Source organism: Lathamus discolor, chromosome 6 (assembly GCF_037157495.1).
Source record: "Lathamus discolor isolate bLatDis1 chromosome 6, bLatDis1.hap1, whole genome shotgun sequence".
Classification (NCBI taxonomy): domain Eukaryota; kingdom Metazoa; phylum Chordata; class Aves; order Psittaciformes; family Psittacidae; genus Lathamus; species Lathamus discolor.
This window is the reverse complement of record NC_088889.1, coordinates 38,766,108-38,781,618: the sequence shown is the minus strand read 5'-3', so window position 1 is coordinate 38,781,618 and position 15,511 is coordinate 38,766,108. Positions and strand designations below refer to the sequence as shown.

General features: G+C 38.2%; 1 protein-coding gene across 6 annotated transcripts in view; it reads left to right on the top strand.

The window, feature by feature from the left end:
* MIA2 (MIA SH3 domain ER export factor 2) overlaps positions 1 to 14,783 on the top strand; it is a 36,810-nt gene extending 22,027 nt beyond the window's left edge. For 5 of the 6 annotated variants that reach the window (XM_065686162.1, XM_065686163.1, XM_065686166.1 and 2 more), the window contains 12 exons: positions 424 to 562; positions 2,462 to 2,563; positions 3,498 to 3,558; positions 3,888 to 3,923; positions 4,848 to 4,915; positions 5,641 to 5,708; positions 6,006 to 6,137; positions 8,001 to 8,135; positions 10,061 to 10,192; positions 12,729 to 12,805; positions 13,179 to 13,404; positions 14,236 to 14,783. In XM_065686162.1, coding sequence (XP_065542234.1) covers positions 424 to 562; positions 2,462 to 2,563; positions 3,498 to 3,558; positions 3,888 to 3,923; positions 4,848 to 4,915; positions 5,641 to 5,708; positions 6,006 to 6,137; positions 8,001 to 8,135; positions 10,061 to 10,192; positions 12,729 to 12,805; positions 13,179 to 13,404; positions 14,236 to 14,387 — 1,328 coding nt within the window. In that variant the 3' untranslated portion in view covers positions 14,388 to 14,783. The remainder of the gene's footprint in view (positions 1 to 423; positions 563 to 2,461; positions 2,564 to 3,497; positions 3,559 to 3,887; positions 3,924 to 4,847; positions 4,916 to 5,640; positions 5,709 to 6,005; positions 6,138 to 8,000; positions 8,136 to 10,060; positions 10,193 to 12,728; positions 12,806 to 13,178; positions 13,405 to 14,235) is intronic. The other variant, XM_065686164.1, reaches the window with a different exon arrangement.
* Positions 14,784 to 15,511: the final 728 nt, after the last annotated feature.

Sequence of the window (15,511 nt, the reverse complement as noted above, 5' to 3'; positions counted from 1 at the left end):
ATGTTTCTTGAGGAGAGGCATAGAAATAGTAAACAGGAAAAGAAACATGACAGATTTCAATTTGGAAAGATAAGGTAGTTAGGGTAGTAGCCCTTCAGGCTACTCAATAAGACCTGTAGGTAAATCTGCAAAGAGTGTATGATAGTACCGATTTTACTTCTGTAGCAGAGTAATAGCAATAAGAGCCCTAAATGAAAATTTATAATATGAATTATAAAACTGCAGTGTTTTCAAAGAAGCTATACAATTTGGAGCAAAGGCTAGATATAAGCTCAGATATGCACTAATATAGTATTGCTTATATTATTAAATCAACATAGGATCAAAGAGTTTTGCAGAATCCAAATGTACTAAAATATTACAAATATTTTGATTTTTGTAAATTATGCATTATCCTAATATGATTATTTCTAAATTTGACAGAACGTATAGAACATCTTCAGAGTCAACAGGCTTCCTTGCAGTCTGAAAATGAACATTATGAAAGTGAAGTTCAAAAGCTTCAGCAGAAACTTAAAGTAATGACTGAGCTTTATCAAGAAAATGAAATGAAACTACACAGGTGCCTGTTCCTCTTTTGGGTTGCTGAAAATTGCTGAAAATTTGAGTACTGATTTCCAGAGTTTTCTGAATTGTGAAGATCCGATAAAGTTGTGCATGAAGTTACATGGAGTTTCAGCTTCATTTACATTTGTGATCACAGTAATATTATGGAATTCGTTTCCACTAAAGTAGTGGTATATTATTTTGGGACTTTCCCACAGTAAGTACAGTACAGAAACAAAGATAAAACCAGGAGTAACAAATATTTAATCTATGAAATAAGGTGGGTAAAGTTTGATTATTAAGGTGGGAAAGGTTGATTATTAAGTTATTGAAAATAATAAATTTTATTTAAAATATTACTTTTTATTATGTAGTAAGGCTATCAAAGTTGCTGAAAGAATGATAAACAGTAGCTGTTTTAACTGAGGTGTATTTTATGTAGTAAAGAGAGCTAGTAACAGCAGAGGAGGGTTGCTCTTATAAAGTTAAGCTTAGAATTAAAACATAGGCAAGCTGTTTTCAGTAAGCAACATAGAACCCCTGTGAATCAGGCTTTCCTCACCAAGGAGGATAGAATATGAGGGCTGTACTATCTGCCTCACAGTCAGGATGATCATAGGAAATAAGACTTACAGATTGAAATCAGAAATATGTTAAGGTCTAGAAATAAGTTGGGATAGAGCATGTAATAACCTTCAGAACTCTGTGTGTGTGTGTGTGTGTGTTTGTGTATGGGGAAGGGAAGGAGCAGCATATGCCATTTTAGGGTGCAGTGGTAGAACTACAGTTTTGCTAGCCAGAAATTATTTCTTTAAGGAGCAGACATAATCACGAAGGCAGCAAGAGAAGCAGCACATGTCTTGATCCTCTACTGAGCAGTATGCAGGACCTTTTTAAGTATTATTTTCAGTAATCTGCTCTGAAATACCTATGTTTGTATAGATATTAAATATCTTTGTAGATGGAGCAAAACCTAGAAATCCACTACACTAACATCTGATTTTTTAAAATGCAGGGGGGAGTGGGAAGGAACCTATTAAAAAGAAGCGATGATGGGCAGTCAGAAAGGAAAAATGTTAGCAGGCTGTGTGGATGATATTTAAAAATACCACACTGAAGCTCAGCAAATGTATGCTGCTTACTGAAGATTTTAGAAAAGCCAAAGTGAGATAGCAGAATAAAAGGGGCTATTAGTATTAACAAGGCATCTTTTCAAAACAAGGGAAATAGAAAAGTGGGAAATAAAGATTGAGTAAAAGTTTATATCATATTCAAAAGATCTGTTGTTTAGATAGTTTGATTATGAAGGACTGCTGTTTACAGGAAAATGACCAGCTTACCTGTTCAGGGCTGTATGCAACAGTAGTGTCCACGTGTGTTCTGCAGAATTGCCTTGTGCATATTCTGTGATGTGGAATGTGGGGTTTCTCTTCTGTAGTGTCCAATAAGGCGTTAAAGACAGACCTGTAAAGAATATATGTATTTTTTTTATTAACTATTTTGTAATAGCTGATAACAACCTTTTTTCTTGTCTGGAAAGGTTTTTACATTAAAATGTTAAAGAAGTACCAGAACAAATCACTGAAAGTTAGTGCAGTTTGGGTTTTATTTTTATTTGATTTGATTTGTATCTGCTTCCCTCCTGCCCCCATATAGAAATATTCTTTGGTAATGTGCATTGTCTTCCAGAATCCTTTTAGGAACAGTGATAATCTAATTGTGTAATGTAGAACAGCTAATGAACTGAATAAACTGATAGGAATACAAACTAGTGCTATTTATGACACTTCATATGGTGCCTGTAAAACTTTTTATCTGGATACATATCATGTATTTATCATACATTCTTGACAGACCAATGACAAAATTGTTGACTTGAAACAGAATTAACCATCGTTTCTGATTTTTCTTAAAGAAAGCTGACAGTAGAAGAGAGAGAACGCCTACAGAAGGAAGAAAAGCTTTCTAAAGTAGATGAAAAAATAAATCATGCTGCTGAGGAACTGAACAGCTACAGGTAATTACAGATTTCAGTTGCTGTAATCGCTTGTTCCAAAGTGAACAAAAGGCAATAGAGAATTAATAAAAACACCAGCATAAGTGAATGTATTTTCTTGCAGTTTCTTGTGCTCTGTGTGTGTGTGTTATGTGCTGGTTTGTGTGTACTAATATATACTAAGGAAGCTTTTGCTTTGCTAAAAAATTAGGGTATTTAAGACCATTAGCAACATTTTTTTCCATTAGAATGCTAATTGTATTGACATGTTAGCTTTAGTGGAATGGTAGAAGTGGGTCTTTAATCTAGTTCCTTTTAGTGAACAGAGATAAAAATATGAAGTTAGGAGAATACTGTGAAGTAAATACAATGTTCAGTTTTCCTAACATGTATGTTTTATAGTTACAGTATACTTTTTCTGTATGTCTGAGCTTTTAAAATAGGACTGTTGTTTAGAAATTCTTTGGTAAAATATTGGAATATTTTCTGTAGTTTGTTTTGGGGCTTTGTGGTTTTTTTTTACTGTTTGGCTCTGTTTTGTGTTACACCAGCTGTGTACTTCTAATTTGTTTCTGTTGTTTCTGGAACTATGGCATCATTCTTCAATCTGCAATGCGTATTCCCCACCTCCCTTCAATGTTTATGCGGTATTGACTCTAACTGAAAGATGCTGATTAACAATGCTTCCTGAAATGTTGATTAGATTAATTCTATCTCTAGAATGTAAAATTCTTGAGGATATTCTTCAGTGTTCATACAGGAAGACAGAATTCGCCCTTAGTGATTTACTTAGAATTTTCATGTATTCCATGGGCCTAAGTGACAATACTGTGTTTGGATAAAAAAAAAAAACCCAAACTTAATTATACATTGTGTTTACCATTGTGTTTACTGTATTTAAAATTACTTTCCTCCACATTTTATTACAATGCTATAAACCTCAATTTTGTTACAGAGAGCGAGCAAAAGATCTTGAGGAAGAGCTAGAAAGAACCATTCGTTCTTACCAGAATCAGGTATATGCTGTGTGTTACTTACCAGCTAAGCCAAGTAGATGGGATCTTACTGCAACTGAAATACCACTTTCAGCGAGGTTGTGATACTGTTTGGCTTGATTTTGTTGGGTGTTTTTTTGCCATTCCCTCCCCCCAGCACTGTCATCTGGTTCTGACTGCACAATTTCATAGCAGAGATCACCAGATAACTTTATTAAAAAGTTAAATTTGACATTTAGATGTCTCATTATAGATTATCCACACATTAAATTTATGAATAAGAGCATATACTCAATCTGAAGTTCTCTTGTTTTACGTGGATAATGATCTAATGAATCTCTCTTTCACAGATTACTTCACATGAGAAAAAAGCTCATGATAATTGGGTAAGTTCCAGCTACTGGATCTTCTAAGCTTTGTGTGTCTTCCACAATTTGAATAGCTTGCTTTATCACTTTTTTGTTTCTTATTAAAAACAGATAATCAAAATTAACTCTAGCCTGTCACCAACACAAAAGCATGTAAAAAATACTTCTATCATATAAAACAGTTGGAATAATTAAGCCAGCTACCTGTGAGCACAGTACACTGATGTTACAGTATTATTTGCTGTAGCAATAAATCTGCTGAAATAACACGTTACCATTTAACAAGTGTGTGACGTTTTTCTAATAATAAAAATTTTTGGCCTTGTTTCAATGCCATTTTGGTATTTTCTCTGGATGTACTTCACTCGTTTTATCTACTAATAGAAAACATTATGTCCTGTGAGAACAGTGTGTTCCATTGACAGCTTCCTAAGAATGTTGCTGCAAAATCCATTTTTACCTGTTCTTCCAAACAGGAAACCTCAAAATATCTCCTGACTAGTACATTCTGCAGTTTCACAGAGTGGTTTGTGTAAGATAGAATCCCGTTAAAAGCTGTGGTGCTTCATGGTCATAATTTTACAGTGCTTACTATCCAATTTTAAAATAAAACTTTATTTTATAAAATCTGAGAGTTTAAATCTTCTACATATTCTGTAGATGCTTCAAGCAGCTGTAGCCAAAGAATTTTATTTCTGCAGTTTTAAGAACCTGCAGGAAAGCCATGACATTCCTCAAAAATTTGGGTAATAGAGCTGCTACTGTCATTTGGTGACAGATCTGAGGCTCTGTTTCACATGCTTTATACACAAGTCATATCTTGTCGTATCACACTTCAGATAGGAAAAAAAAATGTCTTGGATCTAGGACCTGTCACATATATGAAGCATTTAATTACTAAATAGCAATATCTAAGCATCTGACTTTTGTCCCTTCCCAAAGCTTGCAGCCCGAGCAGCTGAAAGACACCTCAGTGATATAAAAAAAGAAAATGCACATAACAGACAAAAGTAAGTGTGCTCCTGATCTGACTGTGAACAAATACAATTTGGCACGTGAGTATGTTCTGGATTGATGCAGTTTGGTGTTTTCTAGACCTGCGTTAATCAGTAGTGGCCTAAACAGCGCAGAGGGAGTGTAGTGTTCCACTGGAGTTCTGAAAGGGAGCCATTTGAGCATTCCTGTAATGATAACATGTAAGAAAGCAAGAACTTAAGAGCTATGAAAAGGATTGAAATATTTCAGGAATGAAGCAGAATGTAGTACTGGGACTCAAGGACTTTAGGAGTGCGTTGGTTTGTTTGTTTGGTTTAAATAAGTATGTTTCCACCAAATGTTGTGGTTACCTAGTGATTTTACAACTTATATATCTGAGAAGTTAATACGGAGCTAACCAGTCGGGTGGTGGTGGTTGGTAGAAGCCTTTAGGTGTGAAGTTAACCAGTACTTGGAATGCAGTTTAGAGTACTCATGACATTAATATCATGCTAGGAAATGTGACATCTAACATGCCACTTTGACTTCTGAATTACAGTTTAAATACAGCAGCATAGAGAAATACTTACAGGAATTCTTAAGTTTAGAGTTCTGTGACATCCTTGTCTTTTTTCTTTTTATTTAGGAAATATGTTGCTTCATTAACCCTTGAAATAGAAAACCCAGCAGTAAACAGTGCAGGCCAATGAAACTTTTGCACTTCTTGGTTATTTACTACATTTTTGTTGTTTATTTGCAGATTAACTGAAGCAGAATTTAAACTTGATCCTTACGCTCTTGATGTTCCAGCTAGACCATTTGGCAGAGGTACAGTATTGAATTGTAATTGTTTGAAAACTGTCTTGGCCATGTGTATGTGCAAGTAACAGTCATTTAAAAAGAATCATTGGGTCACAAGTGGCTCTAGGTCATGTTGAGTATTTTGTTGAAACTAAGAGTGTTTGTAGTGTTGATGAGAGTAGACTGGGAACATGATACACGTGTGTAGAGCACAATTTTCATTTCACCTTTACAATTTAGTTTTCAACTTCACCTGAGAAGTTAATTATACAATTTGCTAAACTAAATATTGTGAACTTGAGTATTTTGTTTTAACTGTTCCAGAGCATTCCCCATATGGACCCTCACCAATGGGCCGGCCTTCATCTGAAACAAGAGCTTTTCTTTCTCCTCCAACTTTATTGGAGGGTCCTTTAAGGCTTTCACCTATGCTTCCAGGTGGAGGAGGAGGAAGAGGTACAATTCTTAAACTTGAAAATCTATCTATTCTGGATTTCTCTCTCCTCTACTATAAATCTGTCACGCCTTTTCCTCTTGCTGGTGACAAAAAGTATTAAAACATCTAATTCAATATAAACAGTTGATAGGACAAATTCTCCCTGTTTTTTCAACTTGCTTCTAAAGCTTTCTGATGAAACAGTACAATGGAAAATGCAGTTGTTACTAGTATTAGGTTAGTTGGATTCACTTTAGAAGCATAGATTGAGGAAAGTGAAAAGCCAAATGTAATCAGTCTTGGTTTATTTCTTGGACAGATGAGATTCTGCTGAAATAGACTTGTGATTTTAATGTAAACAAGATTAGCTTTCTGAAGAAAGAGTACTGCCTCTTCTATCTCATTAAGTCTGCATTTGGCAAGAGGAGAGAGTACCTGTGTTGTCAAAAACATTTAATTTTATTGGGGGTCATGATGCTTGTTTTCCTCCCTTTGTTCTAAATTTGAGGCAGTCATTATATGTGGAGACAGTTTCTTTCCTACTGATAAAAGGGACCAGGAAGGTTTTCTGTAAAGAGTAAAATTCAGAGATTGAGGAGTAGGTAAAAGCAAGCTGTGGTGTCATGGGTTGTAAGGGAAGAAAAAACACTGTTCATATTTTTGATGTTGATGGAGATAATGTAGATGAATGCTAGAGTGGAGTTCAGCATCTGTTACAGGTAATAAAGAAGATACTATTTATTTTATTATTACTGTTAAACCCTTTGAAGCCTGTACATGTTTCATGGGAAATATGTCTAACTGTCTCTTCTGTAAGGATTTAATTAATCAACATTGATTTTTAAAAGACCAGCATGGACTATTTATTTAATTCTTCGTAAAAAGTATATCTGGGTGCATATGGAAATTGGTTAATTTTCTAAGTGAGAAAAGTTTGAGATTCAGTGTTCAACTGTAGCTGTACCACACACAATGAAAATCATACTTGACAATTCATTTGCAGCGAGACAGTAAGTAATGAAACTGAGCTGTCCAATGTATCTTATAATTGTAGCTCAGCTGTTCCTGGTCAGGAAGAGTAAAAACTGCATTTCAGGATGCAGTATTAGCAAGGAAAGAGACTATGTATGCAAAGACATAACCACTGCCCATTTCACAGTCATGCACTAAGGTAACTTGTGCAGATTAAACAAATGATGTGTTTAAATAATGGCAGCTGCAGAGCAATTATACTGCTCATCTCACTTTACACAAGTCATGAAATGGCGTCAAATTTAGGTTGAATTTTAGGATAGAGAATTAGACCAGAATTCAGTATTTTTGTAATTCTTCAGACCTGTTCTATTTTAAAGGAAGCTTGCAACCTAAAATCACCCATTGTTGCACTTCCTCTTGCACCTGCTTGTGTGTTGAGCAGGTGTGTTCTTATTTATTTTCTTGAATAAAGAATTAGAACCAGAAGTGTTGAATGTAATGTGGATATTTTCTTATGATGAGGGTGTTAAGTTTCAGTGTGCTAATTTTTAGTTTAGCAGCATGTTTTTTAGTCCTGAGGAAATGATTTCTCATGAGGGCAGTAGTTTCTCTGATTTGAGTAAATTGAAACTCTTAAATTATTATTAAAAAAAAATAAATGCAGATACTCTAGTTTTAGTTCAACAGGAGTGCAAAGTTTTTAATTCCAAACCAGCCTTTTAAACACTTCTAGTAAACATAACTGGTCGTCAGCAAACAGCTGGAGAGTCCTGTGGAGCCATGCGCCTCTCATATGTTGACAGTGTTGGCGTTCCTTGATTTATTTTACTATTTTCAGGCTTAAGGAAGAAAGCCTTAATAGAGGATTTAAAATACCTGGGTAAAGAACTATCTGTTTCTTCGATTAGGATCCAGAGGACCAATGTATGAAGCTGGTGATGAAAGAGGAGAGCTGAGTTCTGATCCCCACAGACCACCTTCAGATACTGGATCTCTGTCTCCTCCTTGGGATAGAGAACGCAGACTAATTCTGCCTCCACCAGGTACAAAAATCTGCTTAGCTACTGTATCTATGGAAAAATAGAGTTACTGACTTTCAGTGTATATAATTAAGTATGTTTTGCTTAAAAATATGAAATGTTTTCTCGGAACTGTGTGTGCAACTCCACTGGAAAGGTTTTTTATAGTAGTTTTTTCCCCTTTCTTTGAATAGGGTGGTTCACTTGCACTTCTATGCTATCTTTTAAATCTATATTGGTACTAGCAGTGCACTGTCAACTGTTCAGTGTCGTGGTTTAAACCGATCCACACAGCTCGTCCACTCACCCCCCGCCCCTACCCTCCCCGCTCCCAGAGGGATGGGGAGGAGAATCAAGAGTGTAACTCCCACGGGTTGAGATAAGAACAGCCCAGTAACCAAGGTATAACACAAATCACTGCTGCTACCACCAATGATAATATTGATAAGAGAAAAGAACAAGAGAATACGATACCACCGCCGAATGAGTTCGACCCCCCCAAAGAGAGACCATGCCCTTCCGGGTAACTCCCAGTTACCTCCCTGGGCATGACGTGCTGTGGTATGGAATACCTCTTTGGCTAGCTTGGGTCAGGTGTCCTGTCTCTGCTTCCTCCCGGCCTCCCCTCGTCCCCAGCAGAACATGAGACTCACAAAGTCCTTGGCCAGAATAAACATTACTTAACAACAATTAAAACCAATTGGTGTTATCAGCTCTCTGCCCAGGCTGGAAGTCAAAACACAGAGCTTGCACCAGTTACTAAGAAGGAGCAAAACGGCTCCTGGTAAACCCAGGACATTCAGTTTCATCGTTTTACTGGGAGTTTTAGTGCATCAAAAGACCGGTCTGGGTGGATAGTTTATAAGAAATCTGAGAAAGTGTAAACTTTCAATCGTACATTAGCTTTAAATAAAGAAACAAATGAATAGAAGGTAGTTAATGTTGGAAAATACTATGTTTGTCAAACAAACATTTATATTAATAGTGCAGGAGTACCGTGGTACGGTCAACCTGTTTGACACGTTTTCATGTTGATACTGCCTCTTTGATAATTAACAATAAAATTAGTCTTAGCTCACTTCTTCAGCTAAACATCTGTACTGCATCTTATCACTCAAGGAAGACAGACATGGATCAGAAAGGATACTACTGATATATCTCAAGTAAACAATGCAGGGGAAAGGACAACATTCCTGTATACCTACAGTAAAGTAGAAAAAATGCTACAAAAGTTAAAGCTAAACACATAAATTAGGTAAAGTACACAGATTACGGTGCCTCAGTTGTTAGATACAGCAAGCAGTATTGTAGTTGCTACACTTTTTGTGTGAAAGCATGATTAGAAAACTCAAAGTCCACTGTGGATGCAGTTTCACATTTGCCAGATCTGATCTGTTGACATGATACTGCAGAGAGGTTGTCTTGTTTCATTGACCTGAGCTGTGCTCTTACCCCATCTTTGTACTTGGATCTCATTCGTACAGTTTTTGCCTTGTAGCTTGCATGATAGATTGCTACACCTGATGCTAGGAAGTTGGTGAAAACACATTATAGCACTATGAAACATAACAGAAAACAGCACTTTTGTCTAAGAATGGCTTAATATGTGCAGTACTTATTTTGCTTTTCACCTTCATTGCTATGCTGAACCTTCATTTCAAGGTCTCACTGTTTATAACTTAGGCAGTCATAACTTTTGAAATGCTACTGTGTTAAACCAAAATATCAACGAACTTCCTCTTTCGCAGCTCTTACAAACAAGCTATACTATATACTTGGTGGGATCCTGTGTTTGAGGTTGTTCTAGGATTTGTTTACTCACCCTGATTAATAGTGACTTTGGATATTTACAAAAGCATAACATATCCAGAGATTTTTGCTGGCCTAAAATTGTATGGAATGGGGGCATAAATCTTCACTGATCTGTTTTGCAATCTCTTCAATGCTAGGTGAGCCTTATGCTGATCCAGTTCTTCCTCCTCGAAGACAAGAAAGATTTTTCCCTAATCCTCCGAACACTGGAAGACTTTCTGGACCAGCAGAACTACGATCTTACAATGTGCAGTCTTTTGATAAAATAGGTGGGAATTGCTTCCATGGTACTATCAACTGGTAGCTCACAGTGCAGTTGCCCTCAACTTGATCACACATTTCACTGACCCAAGTACCATTTGTTTTAAATTGACCGATTACATAAATTCTAGTTTGTGGTACTTAGCAACAGCCAGAAGCTCAGAGGCAAAGTTTTGGTGACTTAAACCTCATCACTGAAACAGTTTTAAGAGCTTTAAGCCCTAATACTTATTAAGCAGTTTTCATCCTTATGTAATGCCTAGTAAGTCACATGTGTCTGATTCATCAGCTAGGCTGAAGACATTAAATCACAACAGAAACTTTGCCACACAGCATTCAGCTACTGATACAATTAGAAGTGAGTTACCATACTTGCTGCCCGGTTTCTGGCAGTAGGAGAGAGAAGCTTTGTTACTTGGTGTAATGATGTGAGAACTGGGAATGCTGAGTTCTGTTTCAGGTTGAAGGTGCAGGTTTTACAGTAAGTTGTTCTCTACTGGAAGACAGTTCTGTTTCTGTATAGCAAATCACCTTCCTACCTTCTTTCCCAAGCCAAGAAATGTGGAAAGGGATTTTTTACAAGGGCATGTAGTGATAAGATGAGGACAAATGGCTTTAAACTGGGAGAGGGAAGATTTAGATTAGATATTAGGAAGAAGTTCTTTACTGTGAGGGTGATGAGACACTGGAACAGGTTGCCCAGAGAAGTTGTGGCTGCCCCATCCCTGGCAGTGTTCAAGGCCAGTTTGGATGGGGCTTTGAGCTACCTGGTCTTGTGGAAGGTGTCCCTGTCTGTGGAAGGGGGTTTTGAGCTAGCTGATCTTTAAGGTCCCTTCCAGCCCAAACCATTCCATGATTCTGTTTCACTTCTCACTTCGGCTTTCTAATACTTTGTGTTCCACTGAGGTCTCTCTTCTAGCACCTGGATGCTGACCGAGAAACAGGAGAGGTGTGCTTTCTTTGCACTCACTTGTTGCATCCATTTTTACCCTTTTGTTCAGCTGCTGGCAAGCAACAGTTAAAAAAAAGATCCCCAACAATGTAAAAGCTGTATTCAGTTCTTGGGCAGTTCAAAACCTACTTAATGGAAACAGGGTTTTGGATAATCTTACTGCTGGCGTTCAGCAGTCATGAAGTGTATGTGAATGTTGCATTTTAGAGACATGTAATTTCGCTAGACTTGGGTATTTGTAAAAAATAGCAAAAAAACCTCCAACAAATTAACCCCCCCCCAACCCACAGAGCCTGGCTGCAGAACAGTAGCATGTCTGTCGGTACTGAAATCCAGGCTCCAACTCGAAGGAGAACGTTATTTAAAGTGAACACACCAGTATGTGTTTCCCTAAGCTGGGGTGGCTAACTCTACATAAGCATTCGACTTGAAGCAGGTACCTGGAGCAGGAAACGTCTCATCAGAAAGAAAGGTTAAAGCTTGACAGAGTTTGTGAGCAACTTTCCAGGGATTTCAAATGGAAAGTGTTGTGCACTATCAGGGCATGAATATTCTCTATGTGACAGAGAGTTTAAATGCTTCAGACAGTTAAGTAACAGTATCTTTGACAAAGGCAGCACCTGCTTGAAATGACAAGGCAGATTTTTGGAAAAGACCTGTCTGCTCATTAAGAAAAGAGCTTTGTTTGCTTCAAAGGAGAAGGAATACAACACGTAGATGAAAAATCTGTCACTTGTTAGAAGTACGGTTTCGGTCTTGTGCTTTTTAGTATTGTCTTGATTCAGGCAGAAGTGGAAGAAATCGGCATTTATTAAATCTCAGGTTTTGGGTTTTTTTCTGGGGTTTTTGATTTATGTTTTTAATTTATTTTTTAAGAAAGGAGTACCTTTAGTGTCCATATTTAGTATATTTGTATCCAGTCAGACTCTCTTCTGACAATTCCATTTAATAATTTTCTCCAGTTACTGAAAATTTTTGTTCTCAGGGAAGTATAAAGGTAAAAATGCTGAAGTTCCTATTTTCTTCTTATTTCTGAGTGCTCATCCAGAACTGGTGTAGTTATCAAAGTCTCCTTGATGTTTAGCCACTAAGGAAGGAACCAGGTTTTGTCGGACTTGAATGGGATTGCTGTCAAGCTCTATGCCAAGAGCCTATCATAGGGCAGTCCCAGAGTGAGATTTCTACCAAAGAAATAAAATATTAGCCAGAAGGGAGGGGAAGAGTGGAGCTGTGACAGTAATGTTAAGATGTATAGCTGGGCAAGTGCATTTATAACTTCTAAAAATAGTAAAATGGAAGAAAAAGCCTTATTTGGATACAAGTAACTACTTTGGAAAAAGCTGCAACCTTGTAATCCACGTGTAGCTTGTACAGAAGCTGGGAGTCAATACTGGGGCTTAGCTTTGTGTTCCTCAGCTGTCTTTTAGGCCGCCTGCAGAACAGTTTCTGGGTACAGCAGTATTTTTCTTTGTAGCTTTTTTTTCTCTCCTTGCCCATATATCCTGATTTCAGAAGAACAGTGCTGAAAAATACAGCAATGGGTGGTGGAGGGGAGCTCTGCAATGAGTAACATGTTTAACTTTTGCATGCAGATGGACAAACGTCTTCTGAAAATAGCCCACGAACAGAACCAAGTGGAAATGGGATGAAAGACCATTCTAGCCTTAGTGTAAGTAGCTAAAAGAAACTTGATTTTATGCAAAATATCTAGGAAATATCTAGGAAAACTTGTCTCCAGTACATTGGTCACATTACGTTGCACTGTGCAGTCCAAATTATAAAATGATATGTATACTTTTATCACAGCATGTAGTGTCTGGTCAATTAATTTTGGTGTATGACTAATTAAAACCCAAACGATTAAACTATGGCCAATGCACACAGATAGCCTTGCTCAGGATTATGCTGTAGCTGAGGAAGAGTTGGAACTAGCTGTTACTAAGTGTGCCAGCCTACACTGAAGTGGGCCTGGTAGGGTTGGGGATGCTCCTCTCCTTAGCTTTTTCTTTTAAGCTAACTTCCCTGTTTTCATTGTGTTGCAGAATTCACTACCTGATCAGTCGCTGGCATCTGAAGGCGATGTTGTCAGTTCAGGGTTTGCTCCTCCACCTTTCCCTCCAGTCAGACCTCCAATGATGCCTGTGGATCCTAGAGCACCTTTAATGCGACGGGGACCTCCTTTTCCTCCCCCTCCCTCTGCTGGCATGTATGGGCCACGTGAATGTTTTCCAGTGCGAGACTTTGGGATGCCACGCCCTCCACTGCCAAGTACGTAGCTTTTGCCAGCATTTCCTTCAAGCTGATGCACATGAGTGCTTTGTGCAGGCAGTGAGTAACCACGCTCGGTGAACACTTACACCTTCGCTTGCACGTACTTCTCATTTCAGCCAACTCAGGGCATCTTTCTTGATTAAGGTTAATTGCACTTTCTTTTCCACAGTTGCTCACGTTCGTTGATAAAAGTTTTTACAGATAGCTTTGGCTGGAAAAGACACATACACATACTCTTCAGCATTTAAAGGGTTATTTGGAGTAGGAAAGCAAGTAGATGCTTTCCTTAATCCTTTTTCTCCTACAAGGTTGCATCATATATAGATCTTGAAGTTTTCAGCCTTTAGCTTTGACTCAGTGTCCATGCAAAGGCAGGCATTTGGGACATACCTGTTAATTGGTTTTCCTTGGAGTCTGCATTAGCAGAGAGATATTTAAGTATCAGACTGAAGGGCTTCTTTCTGCCTTCTGCTGTTTTCTGATTAATCTGTGAAGAACTAAGCTGTCTGTCTTGCAAAATAGAAGGGGGAGGTATGACAACTAAGGGCTGCTAGAGCAGACCAAACGGGATGGTGGCAGCAGCAGCCCATTAACAGTGACTGGCTGCTGCTGTGAGCCTGTCACAGGTAACTGTGGAGAAAAGTGATTGTTTTGTCCTCCTCCTTCCATTGTCTCTTGGAAGCCTAACACCTGACCTAAGTCTACTTTGCCCACTACCTTTACTCCACCTAGTTAGGTGGGTCAGTGCTGAGCAGCAGTAGCATGGGGTGGGAGGAGCGGGGATGTGGTTAGTGTGATGCTAACTGGACTGCTCTGATTATCCCACAGTAAGAAATCCTTTTCCAGTGAGATCTTATCCTCACTATCCACCACCACACCCTGGATTTTTGCCTCCACCACCTCCTCCTGAAAACAGAGTTGAGCCACCTCAGTCAAATTCATCAGCAGTAGAACAACCTGACCCACAGCAGGAGACTTGACAGTCATTTGAGTGCTGTGCTGAACCCTTCCTGTACTCTGCAACTGGCATCTCTCCTTATGTTAAGTAACCATTGTTACTTAGGTTTTGCTCAAATTGAAGCTTAATCGAAAATCCTCAGGATAGCGTTTTGTAAATAAAGAATGAAATAACTATGAATATTGTGAATAAGTGATTTCCATTGTACAATAGCCATTTTTAAATTATTTCTAACTTGAGTAATCTCAAAGGTGTATAAATTTAAATCATGTGAACCATGTTTTAAAAGTCCAGCTGCTTTTGTCCTTGTTTAGCTGAACAGGGACCTCTCTCTGCATGCCAAAAGTGATGGTTGCAGCTTTATGAATAGATGTGAAAACAAACTGAAACAGTTAATAAAAGTCTACTGAAAATGAAAGGACTGACATGGTACTACAGAAGTGGTTGAGGTGAATAGGTATTAATGTTATTCCCTACTACATGCATACTGGTACTTGTATCTTTCAGTTGTCTGAGCTTTACAGAGGGACAGTTGTCCTGCCACTACAGAGGGAGGGAAGGGGAAGTGGAAATGTAAAGCAACTCTCCCATCACTCCTCAAAACTGGTAGTGTTGTTTGGAGATGTATAGATGGGTTTGTGACACAGGAGCAGGAGTCATGGCTCTGTGATGCTTGCCTTTGATGAGGCATGTCTGCAACAAACAGGATTTTTTACAGTATGAAGATAAAGTCTTTGTCTTATTAGTCTTTGACACTGGCAGTTGGGAAGCTGGGTGGGACAAAACCACCCCTTCCCTATTTCTTAAGCTCTGACAGTGGAGAGCACTTGGGCTTTAACAACAAAGTGGCCACATGGGCTGGGGCAGGAGACTGCTGTGAGCATGCCTGTCTGTCCTGACATATAGTACAGGTAATTAAAACTGCAGGGCGCAACACAGAAGTGCTTGTCTAGAGCAGGCACAGAAGCAAGTATACCAAGCACACTTGCCAAAAAAGCCAGCAGTGGTCAAGACCATGTTGCTACGGTGAACATCTAAAAAGCGCAAAGAAACATACCCTTTGAGACATGAATTGTGTCCATGTGCATTTTGTAGTGCTTGTGAGGCTTCTCAGAATGTGCAGAATTAAAAAAAAACAACCAAGAG